Source organism: Taudactylus pleione, unplaced genomic scaffold (assembly GCF_031769625.1).
Source record: "Taudactylus pleione unplaced genomic scaffold, aTauple2 ptg000006l, whole genome shotgun sequence".
Classification (NCBI taxonomy): domain Eukaryota; kingdom Metazoa; phylum Chordata; class Amphibia; order Anura; family Myobatrachidae; genus Taudactylus; species Taudactylus pleione.
The window spans coordinates 6,060,924-6,078,394 of NW_028284409.1; the positions used below are offsets into that span (position 1 = coordinate 6,060,924).

At 42.8% G+C, this 17,471-nt stretch overlaps 1 protein-coding gene across 22 annotated transcripts in view; it reads left to right on the top strand.

Annotated features, from left to right (window-relative positions):
- The window catches only part of EYA4 (EYA transcriptional coactivator and phosphatase 4), a 297,758-nt gene that overhangs the window by 221,875 nt on the left and 58,412 nt on the right, over positions 1–17,471 (top strand). For all 22 annotated transcript variants that reach the window (XM_088452214.1, XM_088452303.1, XM_088452311.1 and 19 more), the window contains 2 exons: positions 2,039–2,175; positions 14,522–14,605. In XM_088452214.1, the coding sequence (XP_088308340.1) occupies positions 2,039–2,175; positions 14,522–14,605 (221 nt within the window). The remainder of the gene's footprint in view (positions 1–2,038; positions 2,176–14,521; positions 14,606–17,471) is intronic.

Consider the following 17,471-nt stretch of genomic DNA (forward strand, 5'->3'; position numbering starts at 1 on the left):
TAAAACCAGTGGTCTGCAATGCGGTGTGAGGCTGTATCACAGCAGTAATGGTACAGAACAGCTGCCTCTTCTATAATGCCCTTTTGGCTTGTAATAATTTGATTTTTTTCCATCAGCCCAAGAAGCAGATGTGGTAAAGTGTGATCAGTATAAGTTTGAAAACTATAAAGAAAAAAATGATGCCAGAAGTGGTCAAAGGGATTGTAAAAATCTTGGAGTCTTGATTATAGGAGAGGAAATGGATTTATGGACAGCTGGGGAATGCAAAAATAGGAGATTCTGCCATTCAGAAAAACACAAAGGTTATTGTAAATTTCTCAAGGCACTGGGTATGTGCTCCTCAAACAAAAAAACCCCAAAACATTAAAACCGTCGCTCCTGGTTCCTTTCTATTTCTGTATATGAATGAGGATTTTCTAATTTTTCCCACATGCCATTTTAAAAGTGAAATTGAGATTTGCATGCAACAACGTCATTATTTGTTTTTAAATAGGATGCTGTGCAGTGTTTCCCTCAAATTCAGCGAGGCACATTTAAAGTCCGCTGTGCAGTTGTAAAACAGTATTGCACTGCAGAACAGGACCAAAATAGCATTTTATTATGGGAGAAAACATGTATAAACAATGTGATACCGTAAATTATTCCAAGCATACAGTAAATGGAGATTTGTTGGGTGTAATGTCTGGTATGTTTTGATTAGCACAAAGAAACATACTGTAAAAGGTTATATGCCAAGTGTCCATATGCGGTTACACAGGACATAAATAAACTGGCTGAAAATGTAGAAATGTGTTTGTACAACAAATATTTAAGAATTATAAAATGCAACATTTGTACTAATGTGACTGCTGAATGCTATGGAGGTATAGTATTATCTTCTTTTAGAGGAGGCAGTCATGTAATGGGCTGAACCAATATTCATATTAATGCAGCTTAATTTTTACTTGGGGCACTATTGGGACATTTATGAAAACTGTTAGCCAGGTAAATGTGAAGTGAAGTTTGAGGTATTTGCTTACATTTTCTAAAATTTCCTGGAAAAAATTCTATACATTTTCTACATAGTGCCATTCTGGTATAATCTTCATTGTATTGTAACAGACAAAAAATACAAATATAACTACAGATCCTTGATGTATCTATCACGGGAAGCCAGTGCGCACGGGCCCATGTGTCCAGGGGGTCCCTGCCCCGCACACCATGCACCAATGATTGACCGCTGTGGCATGTACCAACTTTCCGAATAGATCACTGGAAAGATGGCACTGCTGGAATCGTCATGGGTATGCAGTCAGTTAAAATGCCCCTGCTTCAGATCCAGCAGTCTTCAGTGAACTTATTTGCCTCTGAAATTAGCATTAATTAGAATATTAATCCCCTGTATTTATCAATATTAAATAATACTAAAATGTAGTATTAGCTGGACAAAAATATTGCTCCACACATATAAACAATTTATAAAAAAATTATGACATATTACAACATCTCTATATGGCATGTCAACTTTTTTTTTAATTATTTCTTTAACATTTTGATAGAGATAAGTGAAATATTCAAAACTGTTCCACACACTTGCTGAGTAGTCAGTACATACATATAACTGCTTTAGAAGTTGTACTTTTTGATTTTTTCTTATTAATAGTTTTCAGTTACATTCTCATTTTCAGTAGGTGACATGGGGTAAGTTATCATGTTCTGGATTTGAGGTGTCACTTTACACTCACAGTTGTGTAAAACTGTGAATCTGCAGAATTGTCAGTCTGGTCTTTATTTATTATATACATCTCTTGAACACTACGGTCTTAAAATAAAGAATATAAATTAATGTACAAATATTATTGACCATTAAAAATCAAGTTAAAATCAAGTCAATTGCATATCACCTCTGCAATATACACATGAATAACAGCTATAATAACAGCTCAGCTAAGATTTATCATGTTAGAGTTAAACATGTCGACTTATCACTAATGTTGTAGAGATTTAGTAGGCAACACTGAAGTATAATTTTTTTCCGAATTTGTGCTTTTATTTTCAGGGGATTTTGACACAGTGCAGAGTCCCTCAACACCTATCAAAGATCTTGATGACAGGACGTGTAGAAGTGCTGGGTCAAAGTCTCGGGGAAGAGGCCGAAAAAATAATCCCTCACCTCCACCTGACAGTGATTTGGAAGTAAGATCTCATTTATTAATAAACTGGAATTTCTGTCCCCTGTGAAGTTGCAGAAGTTTCTTTGTTTTAACAGAGGTGTATGCATATAGCTGTCAAGCAACTGTCCCTGGTCAGTTATTTCAGCGTATATTCTGTAGATTTGCTCCCTGGCTCAAGAATAAGGGATAGCTTATTTTTTAGTTGTAGATATTTATTTTTATAGACTGTTGTTGCCAGAATTTAGAAAATTCCAAGTGCAGCTTCAACTACGAAGATTTGGAGCTGGCCACTTTCCCAGGTACCTTTGAATATGGATTTACACATTAAATTGAGTAGTTTGGTACTAAGGATTTAGAGCAATTCTAAAAATGGCCAGTAACTATTCTGTTTTACTGAACATAGGATTTAGATCATGATTGTGTTTATGATAAGCTGTACAGTTCATTCCATGTATAATCCTCTGTACTATGTTATGTTCTCATTTCCAGTACATTAACACTGAAGAAGATAGCACTATATTTATAAATAAATGTAAGCACTAGTAGGATCAATTTTACAGTGAAGTCCTGGAGGAATATTTACTAAATGTGGATTTTTAGAAGTGGAGATGTTGCCCATAGCAACCAATTAGATTCTACTTAACATCTATCTAGCACCGTCTAGAAGATTATAGCTAGAATCTGATTGGTTGCTATGGGCAACATCTCCACTTCTAAAAGAACGCACTTTAGTAAATATATACCCCCTCCAGCTAAGTAGCTGCATGTGTGTGGGAACAAATACTTTCTCAGTGGTTCTTTTATGGACTATTGTAATATGGCAAATGGCACATCAGAAATAGGTATAACCTTTGAAACATAATAAATTGTAGTTTGGATGTGAACTATCAAAAGCAAGAAGCAAAGACTCTTAGGGGTATATTTACTAAAGTGCGAGCTTTTAGAAAAATGGAGATGTTTCCCATAGCAACCAAACAGATTCTATTTAACATTTATTTAGCACCTTCTAGAAGATAATAGCTAGAATCTACCCCCTACTGTAAGTACACACTAGAAAACTGATGCCAATCAAATAGTCAGTGCAATTACCTGTTTGTCTGCTGCTTTTCAGATAGAGGGATTGCTCGATCCACATTAGAAAGAAACTTTAAAAATTACAAAATGAAAAGCGCTGACAGTCAGAAATGTTTAATTTAAAATATCCACATAATAAAAAAACAGGATGCGGTCAATTGACCGACGGCCGGGAATCCCCATCATCACGGGTAGACCATTCTACTGCCGGGATTGTAGCCATCGGGATGCCGCTGTCAGTGTATTGACTGCTGGCATTCTACACATCGGTATATCATACACAACCCTAAAAAAACATATAAAATACAATGTTAAAAAAGTGGGCAGTATCAAAATATCAAAGCATCAATTTCTCATTCATAGCATGAATTAATAATAATGAATGTGAGTCCTTCTATCCTATAGAGACAATTAGCAAGCTGATATTAAAGTTGCATTGAATATCCAGCAGCTTTTTTTGGTGTAATAGCAGATAATGGCAACAATATATATCCACTTGTTTTAATAAAAGTATCTCAATTGTATCTGTTTTAGCAGCAACATATATCAACTGATTTTAATATTATAGCAGAAGGTCTCTCATTCACGTCTGTATTATAGCGGCAGTATATATCAAGCTGTTTTTAATATTGTAGCAGCAGAAAGTCTCTTATTCACATTCTCATTCATTGAGTTGGTATAATGATGGTTTGAAGAGACATATATTCAATTATCTTATCTTATTGAAAAGTCTACCATGGCCATGAATAAACACAATGACATTTGGTACAAATAAAATTTATATAAGTTTACCGCGTCCTCTTGGCTGGAGTCAGTAAATTGTTAAAGCAGTCTCACCTCCTGGCTACTGGTGCAGTCCATATCTGGAGGGACAAGGGCCTGATTCAGAGCCGGACGCTCTGAAAGAGTACCCGCTCTGACTCAGGGCGTTTTTTTTTTTTTGGAGCGTCCTCCTGGACGCTCGCATAGCTGTGCGTTACCACCCACAGCTTATGCAAGCGTCCATGATGATGGTCGCGATGGTCAAGACCATCGCGACCATCGGGCTTGCGACGAGACCCTGCGGTAGGGTCTCGGTGACCGCAAGCCCTGGAGTGATTTTGGCTCTATCAGAGCCAAAATCACTCCCACTGACATCACTAGTGATGTCAGTGGGGCCGGACCCAGACGGTAGGCGTTCCCACCAAAGGGGGCGTGCTGTCACTCAACATCGACAGCACGTCCCCTTTGGTGCGAGACCCGGAGCGACAGCTTGGCTGTCGCTATCTGGGTCTCGCGCATGCGCACGACGGAGCTCCCTCCGTCGTGCGCATGCACACTAGGGCACCATCGACCCGCTTGCGAGCGCTCAGCGCTCGCGAGCGGGTCTGAATCAGGCCCATAGTTCAGATTAAATACTAAAAACTCCTAAAGGAAGTCTCCAATATCCAGCTAGTGTCTAAAAGTGGTAAAACGTGTTTCATCACCACCACAACCTCTCAGTGGTTTCCTCAGTATGCATTCATTTTGCATACAATTTGATTACTGGTAACTATTCGCCAGATACCTGTTAAGCCTCTATGGGTTATAGCATAACCTGCACTGTGGTTAACAGTCAGTGGATTACAGTATCACATCCTCTATGGGTTACTAGTATTACCTTCTCTATGGGCTACGGTATCACCTCCTTTATAGATTACTAATATCACCTCTTCTCTGGGTTATAGTATCACTTCCTGTATGGGATACAGGGTGGGATTTACAAAAGGCAAAAATTCGGTAATGCCACCGAAAACGCCATTTTCAGGGTTTAACAGCATTCCCCAAATGTACTAAGCATCGGAAAGCGGTGCATTCTGGTGCTTCATCCTGATGGGTAACGCCACCATCAGGGCTTCTTATCAGGATGGGCCTCTTATCGTGATTCTCCCCCTTGGGAGGGATCCAATCGGATCCCTCCAATCATCCCCCGTGGCCCACGGCCTTCTGCGCATGCACAGAAGGACGCCAGAGGAACTTCTGGGTGTTAAACCCGGAAGTCCCTCTGTCTGGATCCATAACAAAGAACAGCTCTTATCGGGAGAGCTGTCCTTTGCAATATTCTAGGTACATACAGCCGTAATGAACTGAGGTAAGTACATGAAGGCATGGGGGGATGTACTGCATCGCAGATTCGATGCTTAGTACTTCCCATCACAGTATCATCTCATCTATTTGTTATATTATCGTCTCATTTAGGGGTTTCAGTATTACATACTCTATGGGTTAAAGGTATCGCCTCCTCTATGGGTAAAAGGTATCGCCTCCTCTATGGTTTAAGGCATCACTTCCTCTATGGGTTACAAGTGTCACCTACTTTATGGGATACTGTGTCACCTCATCTATGCATTATATTATCATCTAATCTATGGGCTACAGTATAATTTCCTCTGTGGTTTACGTTATCACGTCCTCTATGGGATACCGTATCACCTCCTCTGTGGGTTACTGTATCATACCCTCTGTGAGTTACCAGTGTAACCTCATCTGTGGGCTACAGTTCCACCTACTCTGTGGGTTACAGCTATAACCTCATTTATGTGATACTGTATCACCTAATCTATGCATTATATTATCATCTAATCTATGGGCTACTGTATCACCTCCTCTGTGGGTTACATTATCACGTCCTCTATGGGCTACCGTATCACCTATTCTATGGGTTACGGTATGACCTCCTCTATGGGTTATGGTACCACCTTCTCTATGGGTTACGGTATCACCTCTTCTATGGGTTACGGTATCACCTCCTCTATGAGTTACGGTATTACCTCTTCCATGGGTTACGGTATCACCTCCTTATGGGTTATGGTATCACCTCTTCTATGGAATACAATATCACCTCTTCTATGGGTTATGGTATCACCTCTTCTATGGAATACAATATCACCTCTTCTATGGGTTATGGTATCACCTCCTCTATGGGTTACGGTATCAACTTTCTTTCCCAGACCAAGCAACTTCTTTTGCACAGAAACTCGGCCTCATTCAGAGTTGGTAATACAGTAAGATAGAGCAAGTAACTGTGTATCTTTGTAAAACAATGCTGCACTGCAGGTGCAGAGATATTTAGATTTGGGGGGTGTGTCCTAACTGACATCTAAATTGCAGTGTAAAGATAAAGTTGTCCAGCATTTGTGGGCTACATGCAACAACAGCCAATATTTACCCTACATGCAAAAAAAAAAGTATTTGCACCTCTTGCATTGCAGCATGGTTTCCCCAGGTGCACAGTTACATGTTTTTTTTTGTTTTATTCCCACCTCAGAATCAGGTCCATAGCCATTTCACCCTTTCCTCCTAAATATTTAAAAATCATATCTAGATTAAAAAAAACTACTTCAATCCACTCTTATGAATTTTCTGGCTGGTAACAATGTTATACTGTCACATAGTCTCTTTTGACTAATATCTTTTCCTTTCCATGTTCTGCTTTTTTTCCACATTCAGACCAAACACCGAGCTCCTCCTCAGCTGCCCCTCCACTTCTGGCTATGGTCAATATATCCTCCTCTAATTGCTTTGTATCTTCTTCCCCCTGTGCTGGTTATTATCTCCTGAATGAAACGCAATGTATTATCCCTCATTTTTTTTAACCTATGGTAATTTATGATATCTACAATATTATGTATATATCTATATATACAGTGGCATCACAAGGGGGGTGTTGGCCGCACCCGGGTGCCGACTCCTCCTCAGTGACAGGAGCCGGGTGCTGCACTGTAACATTACTCAGTGAGGAAGCCGGCACTGCACACAGACTGGTCCCCGGGGGCAGTCCACATCTCCGGGACCCCCGGATTGACTAAAACGGGGGTTTGGGCCGCGAGGCCATGCCCCCTTTTTGCCAGTGAGCGGCTTTGCCACTCGCACTACAATCCTGTCCGAACCAGGTGTCACCATGGGGAGGGATACCACTGTAGATAGATAGATAGATAGATAGATAGATAGATAGATAGATAGATAGAGAAACTGCTATAGTGGACTCCTCCCCACACTAAGAAATACCTCTGTCTACCGCTGATATTGGTATCAGATGAGCAAACTCTTCTGAGACCTGTGGTATACTGTAATCTTGTGCTTTCTTAAGGCAGGCTTGTCATATTGTGAGACTTGTCGTACCTGGCCCACTCTATTACTATGTGAGTACAGTCAAAGCTGATTACATCTATTGATTGGATCTTGATCATAAACAATGTTTCATATTACTTTGGTGAATCTGCATTTCAGTTGTTTCTAAACAGTAAGATAAACCATGCAGTTCTACGCATTGTTGATAATGCTCTAAGAGTAATCATTGAAACTAAAAAAGTTGTGTTATGCCAGGGCACAGTATACAACTGATTTTACTAATGTGTCACTGCAGTACAACATTAAGTTCTTACTGCTGCATTTTATAGAAAAGCCTACTTCCAAGTCAAAGTTAATGCAGTCTTTATGCGGGATGTAGTTGACATCCCGGCGCACAGAATGCCACCGCTTAGAATCCCGGCACCAGAATCTCGACAGGGGTCAGAATCGAGGCTCCAGAATCATGGCAGCTGCAATCCCGATGGTGAGTATTAGGGTTAGGTTTAGGGCTAGTTGTTAGGGTAAGCACTAGGGGGAAGGTTGGGTCTAGGCTGCGGGATGGGAGGGTTAGGGTTAGGCTGCGGTTTCGGGGGGTTAGGGTTGGGCTGCGGAAAATGTGGGTTAAGGTTAGGATTAAATTACTTACCTGCATGTGTCGGGATTTCCAGCCTTCAGGATCCCGTGGCCGGGATTCTAACCGCCATCACTGTGTGCCCTGGGATCGTGTACCAAACCCATTTATACGTCTATTTGGAGCATAGCTGAGCAGAAATAATAGTGGGGAAAAGGAGATCAATCCTTTATCCCATACAGCTGAATGTGCTTACTGTTAATTCACGTGGAAGGAAAGGGTTTCCAACAGGCATAATGTGACTTAGTAAACAGAGCATTAAGGGAGCAGTTCCACTCATTAGCCAACTGTGAGAAAACTTGCCAAAACAGTTCACAACTCAAATCACAAGAAACATAACAATAAAATACTTGTTTTATTAGAATGCACTCTGGGAAATTTTAGGAAGTCTATTAAAACAGTTAATAAAACCTTTTTCAGTGAAAGGTAATATTAAAGTTAATGTGGTTATTATATTGACAGTGGAATATATACTGTACATTGGTATAGTGTACCTTATCTCGGCTGCATCTAAGGTATATTGATGTCAACAAAGAAAATCTGCTCAGCTTGTCTTTCAGAGATGCATAATAGATACAAGAATTGGTTATATGAAGAGCTTTGCCACCTAAAAGAGAAAGTCCTGACTATTTCACGTTTATCCCTGTGAACAAATGTCATACATCTCGGCATTTCGAGTGGTGGAAGAGGAACACTTGAGGTGGTTATGTGCTAAAGCAAACACTATTTTTAACACTCAGTGACCTAAAATAGTATCAGAGCCTAATGTAGTCTATGCACTGAAGCATCTGCATTCTTAGACAGTTCATTTACCTTACTAGTAGGTTCCTCAATAATCTAAAATCTAAATCTTCATCTAAAGGCTTCTATGTTTTTATTTAATAAAAAACCTTGTGCATATAAGATAATTATGAGTTTACTGTTTCTGTATTTATCATTGTCATTATCTTACCACTATATACCAGTATTATATCTATTGTGGCCCTCCTCCCCCACGTGTGGTAATTCTGTAGTAGTAGTGGCTAGCCTTGAAAATTTGTAAATAAAAAACAACTTACCTTATGCTGGCCATACACTGTCAGATAAAAATATCTGTCTGACCGACAGACCAATTTAAAAGCAACAGATATCTTGCCCACACACTGACAGATAAAAATATCTGTCTGACCAACAGACCAATTTAAAAGCAACAGATATCTTGCCCATACACTGACAGATATTTTAACACAACCAACAGATTTTTTCAAGCAAAAATCTGCCAGGCTCTGTCATATTTTTGTTCCCTCACAGGGGAGGGACAAAAGAATTTGCACTTTAGCAACTATAAAATATGCTGACCCCCATTTTCAAGTACCCCAAATTTGCTGGGCATAGTTATTTTCGCCCCCCAAAAATTCTAAATGCTCTTCTGCATCACTTTCTTCAAAGTCACATTTATGCACTTGCCGCGGCAATTATAAACCACGACTTCATTCAGTAGTTATAAATGGGGGACCCATAGTGATCCCCCATGTCTACACATCTTTAGGGGGGGTCCCTAGAATATTTCCCGAAAATTCCCGTTGTTGTTGAACCTGTAAAAAAAAGTAGCAAAAATTTACAAAAAAAATGACATAAGGTCCCCCCCCAAAAGGCAAACCAGCCCCAGGCTAGCCAGCCAGTGGTGGTTTCTAAAAATACGGGGAACAAAATGTGTAGGGTTCCACCGTATTTTAGAAACCAACACCAGGCTGCAGGGACTAGTGCTGGTTTTAAATATAGGGGGCAAAAAAGACGTGGGGTACCCCCTATATTTAAGACCAGCACCAGACCCAACCGACCGGGGTGTAATGCCACAGCCCGGAGACCCAGTCACCGGGGCTCCAGGTCCAAAGCATTACACCCCAAGTCGGTCAGCGCAAGCCGGTGATCTCCCGAGCACCACAGGCTTACGCTGAAGCCTGGGGCTCATCCCCATACCCCTGGAGCGGTGGGTATGGGGGTAATAGGGGGGCCAATTAATGTAGCACTATTGTACTTTAAAGTGGAACTAGCCAGCATGCCTGCCATATTGCACTTGTGGAACTACAAGTGCCAGCAGACATGCGGCACGTGTAATTTCACTGTAAAATAAATAGGTTAAAAAATCCAAATCACACACACCGTGCCCAGTATAAGTTTATTACATACACCTACCCATTCACACATACTTACCTATACCGCATGTTCTGTCCCCTTCTCCACGTAGAATATCCCAAAAAAATGGGCCTGCAAAGAAAGATTTCATACTCACCTACATCCAGCGCTGGTCTCCGCAGTAATCCATGGGTGTTTAAAAACAAAAAAACGTCCTTACCCGATCCACGGAACACAGCTATGTGTATGTGTGTTGTCACACATACACATAGCTCCCGAATGGCAGCTCTCGGCTCTTCACGGGGCGTTGCAGTCCTGTGAGCCAATCAGCGGCAGCGCTCACTGTAGAGCGCCCGCTGATTTCCTCCGGCAACTGACAGTTCCCACGTGGGCTGAGTCACACCACGTGGGAACTGTCAGTAGCCGGAGCCAATCAGCAGGCGCTCTACAGTCAGCGCGACCGCTGATTGGCTCACGGGACTGCCTAGACTTCAACTGATCTATGACGCCGGAAGTGAACAGCGGCTACCCGGAAGTTCGTCGACTCAGTGCATAGCTCTGCAGTCGCTGGGGATAGAAAGGTGAGTGCATGCACATGCAGAGAACTGGGGGAAAAGTTGGTCTCTCGGGCAGTGACCGCATACACTGCCCGATGCGGCCGACTACAAGCTTGCGAATATCGCATCAGTCTGACATGCTGGTCGATTTGGCATGCCAGACCGATCGATATTTTGATCTTGGTCGCCCCCACACACAGTACAATTATCGGGGCGATCCGCGGATATCGGCAGGATCGCCCCGATAATTGTATAGTGTATGGCCAGCATTAGAAATATGTTTACGTAAATAGAGATGCAAAGCAGTAAGGACAGTGATTTTTACTCACCTTTATAACAGGGGGCCTGATTCAGAGCCGCTCGTAAGCGGCCGCTCGTTCGCTCCGAGCGATGTTTGCACAACTGCGCATGCGTATGAGTTGTAATACGCATGCGCTAACCAGTCATTGTGGTCGGAAATTGTGTGCTCGCAAAATAGCGAATGCCTGCTAATTTGAGTGACAGAATGTACCGTTTGTGGGTGGTAACAGGGGAAGGTGCTTGAAAACGGGGAGTGGAGATCCGAACGCAGGCATGCCAAAAGGTCAAAACGGGCGTTTTAAGGGTGTGCATAATTAACAAAGCAGCGTCATCGACCACGTCACTTGGTTGTTTCTTAGCCTGAACTGTTTGCATGATTGCGGTAGGAAAATCCAACCACAAGCACTGCGAGCAGTTCAGATGCCTTTCGATGTACTCGATTAATCAAATAAATAGCGGAGATGATGTAGGATGCAAGCGGCCAGGGGGCGTCTTTACAAAATAGCGAGCGCATGTTTCGTTCGCTCGCTCAGACAGAGAGGCGTCAACAGACCGCAAAGAGCGAGCGCTCAATTTAAATAGCCGGCCCCTTTTTCTGAACGAGCGAGCGCAAATAGCGTCCGGCTCTGAATCAGGCCCAGTGTTCAAAGCTACAACTAGCAGGAGCAGTGTGGGTGTAGCAACTAGCAGGAGCAGTGTGGCGGTAGCAACTAGCAGGAGCAGTGTGGAGATAGCAACTAGCAGGAGCAGTGTGGGTGTAGCAACTAGCAGGAGCAGTGTGGGTGTAGCAACTAGCAGGAGCAGTGTGGGTGTAGCAACTAGCAGGAGCAGTGTGGGGGTAGCAACTAGCAGTAGCAGTGTGGGCGTAGCAACTACCAGGAGCAGTGTGGGCATAGCAACTAGCAGGAGCAGTGTGGGGGTAGCAACTAGCAGGAGCAGTGTGGAGATAGCAACTAGCCGGAGCAGTGTGGGTGTAGCAACTAGCAGGAGCAATGTGGGTGTAGCAACTAGCAGGAGCAGTATGGGGGTAGCAACCAGCAGTAGCAGTGTGGGCGTAGCAACTAGCAGGAGCAGTGTGGAGATAGCAACTAGCAGGAGCAGTGTGGGTGTAGCAACTAGCAGGAGCAGTGTGGGTGTAGCAACTAGCAGGAGCAGTGTGGGTGTAGCAACTAGCAGGAGCAGTGTGGGGGTAGCAACTAGCAGTAGCAGTGTGGGCGTAGCAACTAGCAGGAGCAGTGTGGGTGTAGCAACTAGCAGGAGCAGTGTGGCGGTAGCAACTAGCAGGAGCAGTTTGGGGATAGCAACTAGCAGGAGCAGTGTGGGTGTAGCAACTAGCAGGAGCAGTGTGGGTGTAGCAACTAGCAGGAGCAGTGTGGGTGTAGCAACTAGCAGGAGAAGTGTGGGGGTAGCAACTAGCAGTAGCAGTGTGGGCGTAGCAACTAGCAGGAGCAGTGTGGGCATAGCAACTAGCAGGAGCAGTGTGGGGGTAGCAACTAGCAGGAGCAGTGTGGAGATAGCAACTAGCCGGAGCAGTGTGGGTGTAGCAACTAGCAGGAGCAGTGTGGGTGTAGCAACTAGCAGGAGCAGTGTGGGGGTAGCAACTAGCAGTAGCAGTGTGGGCGTAGCAACTAGCAGGAGCAGTGTGGGCATAGCAACTAGCTGGAGCAGTGTGGGGGTAGCAACTAGCAGTAGCAGTGTGGGGGTAGCAACTAGCAGGAGCAGTGTGGGTGTAGCAACTAGCAGAAGCAGTGTGGAGGTAGCAACTAGCAGGAGCAGTGTGGAGGTAGCAACTAGCAGGAGCAGTGTGGAGGTAGCAACTAGCAGGAGCAGTGTGGAGGTAGCAACTAGCAGGAGCAGTGTGGAGCTAGCAACTAGCAGTAGCAGTATGGAGGTAGCAACTAGCAGGAGCAGTGTGGATCCAGTGAGTCTAGATGGAAAAAAAACGCTGTACTGTGACAAGAAAGAAAACTTTTTGTTTTTTTAATTCGCCTTAATATAGAATTTAGGGCCTGATTCACCAGCAATCGCAACTGAGATTATGCATGCATCGGCCAATTGGTGCGTTCTGCGCATGCGTATATATCACAGTGCACGTGTCGAACACTCCACTGCGATAGACTGTGATCGCAGTGACTACGCAGAGCCATCGCAGAGTGATTGACAGGAAGTACCATTTGGGGGGTGATGACGGGGGGGTGGTCGGTGAAACGCAGTCGTGCCAGTGCTTTTGAACGCCGTTGCAGGGGCTTGCATAAATTAGTCACTGCGATGCCATACGCAGCTTGGGCTTGCACTGCGTGCGATGAGATTAGCAATTCCTGAATAAGGTCAGACCTTGTGCAAGTGTGCGTGAGGCTGCGATTTTACTCGATGTTACCGTTGGTTTCGCAGTCTTGCTAAGTGTTACAGATGTGTGTAAGGTAAGGTGGGCATCCTTATGTTAGGCTGTGTATGGCATAGCGATCTCAGACATTAGCATATCTTCGCAGTGAGACTGCGTGCATAATCGCTATTGCAGTTGCGATCCATACTGAATCAGGCCCTTAGTGAGTTATCTTAATTTCATTCCTCATATATCATATGTTCTTATAGCTAGACTTGATTTGGTGGCCATGGGTGGACAACCTTTGTTTTAGAAAGCTCTATCCATCTGTGCACCTCCCAAAATTATCAATTGCTGGATCGATCACACATAAATGTGATGTATTAACAATAGGTTTGCTGTATCATCACAGCGCGCATGGGTCTCTGTCACATTCTTCTATAGTAGCTTAGTACTTCCAAAGCTATAGGTTACTGTACCTCAGCCCACCAGCTTTTACCTAAAAAAAATATTACCTACTTCCACTGGTGAGGGGAACATACAGATGTGTCCACATACATCTTACTTCCTTGCGCGTTAAACAGCCCTTGTAGTCACGCCATGCCGTGGCGTCACTTAATAGTGCCAGACGTATTTTCGTGCAGCTTTTTACCTTCAAATACATCTTATTCGTAAAGCGATGTGAATATGACGCACAAGCAGCTTCTGCTGATTAAAATGATATGCAGCATGCCTTTAGTCTGTGTGCAATTGTGGATGTATTTGCATGCAAAATGCTACGTCACAGCCGCTGGCACTGTAACATAGCATTTCTCATGCAGATACACCCGCAGTTGCACACAGAATATAAGCATGCCGCAACCAATGACGGAATGATGAGTGTGTATCAGTTTTGCATAGATGGACAAAATTGCTACAAAATATCATGCACATGGAACTTTGCTGGAGAACATCCAATTTTCCATGCAAAATTCCCACAGTACACTCCTTCAGGTTTCCATGTGCTTTGCCATTCTATGGAATTCCATTCTACAGTGTAATTTCCCATTTTGCAGAATTTCAAATCTATATGAATGTGCAATATTTTGTGGTAATTTAAAAAAGAAAAATGTTGTGGTCATATTAAAATAAGGTAAATATTATGATTACAGTTTTGAAACTTTTGCTAATGACAGATGTATACAGTTCCATTGTAATGTTCCGTTGTAGAGTATGTGCTTATGTTGGCAAGGCTTCTTCATAATCTATTTATTTATATATTTTCTCTATCTGTTTCCAGAGAGTTTTCATTTGGGACCTGGATGAAACAATCATCATTTTCCATTCACTGCTTACTGGAACATTTGCACAAAAGTATGGCAAGGTGAGCTATAGTATATCCTTACAAAATATTATAATTCAGAGGATCCCAAACTCCGCCATTACAGTCCAGGTTTTAAGGCTATCCATGCTTGAACACAGGTGACTTAATTAGTACCTGAGTCAATTTGATTTAACCATCCAGGCTCAAGCATGGATATCCTTTAAACCTGGACTGTAATGTAGGAAGTTTGGAGCCTCTGCTATAATATGTAATGCAATCTTTATTGCATGATGAAGCTTTTCAGGTAAGGTCAATATTTTATGACCAGACTGATTTTCAAATTTTTGAGTGTCTGTCAGTTTTATTGAGAATAACTTTTTTCCGTATCTAGCTGTACCCAAAGCAATATTCTGAAGTGCAGAGGTCCTCAAACTGGGTCCTTAGGACCCCAAACAGTGCATGTTTTCCAGGTCTCCTCACAGAATCACAAGTGAAATAATTAGCTCCACCTGTGGATCTTTTAAAATGTGTCAGTGAGTAATGAACAGGGCTGGCTCCAGGGGTCTGAGCACCCTGTGCCGGCCCGGTAAACTGCGCCCTCGAACCGCGTGCATCGGAGGGGCGTGGCCTAATTACAGTAGGCCACGCCCCCTAAGTGACGTGATTTCGATTCGTGTCTGCATGGCACGGCTCCAAATAATGTCAGGCTGGGGGTAAAGCCCAGCGCTCTGTCACTGGCTGGGCTTCCCCCAGCCCTCTCCCGTCAGTGAATGAATGCCGCGCGCATGTGCGCGGCATCCATTCACACTCCGGGGGTCCGGCACCTCTCGATTTGACCACCCGCGGGCCACTTCGGCCCATGGGTGGAACAGCTGTCCCGCTGAAATCGGGATTTGGGGGAGGGGTGCGCCCTCTATGGGTGGCGCCCCTGTGCGACCGCACTGGTCAAACACCCCTAGAGCTGGCCCTGGTAATGAACACCTGTGCACCTGCTGGGTGACCTGGAAAATGTGAAGTGAGGGGTGTCCTGAGGGCAAAGTTTGAGAACCACTGCTGTAGTGTTTTTGTTTTTCCTGCATTCTGTTTTTATTTTTACTGTGCATAATAGGGTTTATTTTTGTTGCATTATTAATAAAAATACATGGAAACTTTTCAATGGCTATGATGCAGTATACGTTCATGATCAAAGGAGTAAAAGATGAAGTAAAAGAGGATAAGTGTTTAGGGGGAAGGAGAAATATTGCCATTTTGAGTGGTTTGGGGCCATTTAATTCTAACCAAAGAAACATTTTCATTCATGTTTGTTTTACATAAACATTTGATTTAAATTTTAGACACTACAGCTTGGGTTGTAAGCTTAGTGGCTCTTTAAAAGCATGGTATATTATAAGCATAATTCTGTAATTGTTCTGTAATACATACAGATGTGTCCTCATACATGTATCCTCAATGTGCCACGCAGTGCGACTTGCTGCCAGGTCCCGTGCTACTCTGCTAGTATGGGTGCCTTTTTTTGCCGAAGATGTGATATGATGCAACTAGGAAGCACCAGCAGACTGTGCATTTCATCAAGACATACATGGCAGCAGTGCACACTAAACATAAATACATACATTTTGTAGACATACTATATATTCTTATCATTATTTATTTAATGTAGTGACCCATGAAGTGGAACCAAGTTATACAATATTTTGTTAATTCGAATATAGTAGAGAATAGGTCAGAAAATCAGGGGAAAGTTGGCATTATTAGATATGGTCCTTGATGAAGCAGTTTACATGGTTATTATTAATTATATATATTTGGGCCCATATTCAATTTGGAGCGAAAAACCGGAATCGGCGAAAAAGTTTCGCCCATTTACATAATTTCGGCAGGCGAAAAGTATCGCCGTATTCAATTTGAAAGACTTTCCGCCTAGGCAGAAAGTCAATGCAATGTAATAGGCGAAAAAGTTTCGCCTATGAATAGCAGGCGGAAAAAAGTGCAGAATTGGGGTTTTGGGGTGCAACATTGCGGTAACCCCCGTGCAGCCTTCAGACAGTCCCCCAAAGGTAAACTGCATCAAAAATTAAAAAAAACACCCCAAAAGATCACTTTCATTTTGGGGGTGAAAAAAAAAAGGTTGGGGGACAAAGTTAAAAACTAGCGAACTAGACTCCAGGGGAGTCCCCAAGTATGCCCCAAGTGTTTTTTTCATTGCAGGGGCTTTTCACAGGTGGATTTTTTACGTTTTTTAAAACTTAACTTTAGCAACTTTTAAATATGCTGTCCCCCATTTTCAAGTACCCCAAATTTGCTGGGATAAGTTATTTTCTGCCAAAAAAATGCTATTTAGCAGCTATTGATCCCGTTTAAAAACACCAAATACCTTCAGCAAGCCAAATCGGGGGTAACCATAGCTAACCCCCATGTCAGAGCATCTTTTGGGGGGTGTCAGGCTGATTTTCCCAAATCTGACAGGACTTTCCACTTGTTTAAGTTTAGCTGGGTCCCGTTTTCGCCTACTTTCAAATTGAATACGGGGATACGCGGGCACGTCCGGGAGGCTGAAAAGTATCGCGGGTACGCTCAAATTGAATACGGGTCTATATATAGTAAACATTATATTTATTTACCATAACTGTAGTTAGTAGCAAGTTAGGCAGTGTATTGCCAATTTGCTAACTGCGTGTTCTTTAACTTAATAAATTAACCAGAACATGTAATTTTAGAGATAGAAATACACCCAAGTCACAACCTGTTTTATTTTATGTCAGTGTTACTGTCCTGACTATCCAGCTAGAAAAGCCCTGGTAGTGTTTGACAAACGTTACAAATGATACTTTATCCAATGCCATCTATGCTATGATGGAATGCATGGAAGCACTGCTCTTGGCATGGTAAATGTGGTATGTTCCTGGAATGATGTCCATCAGAACTC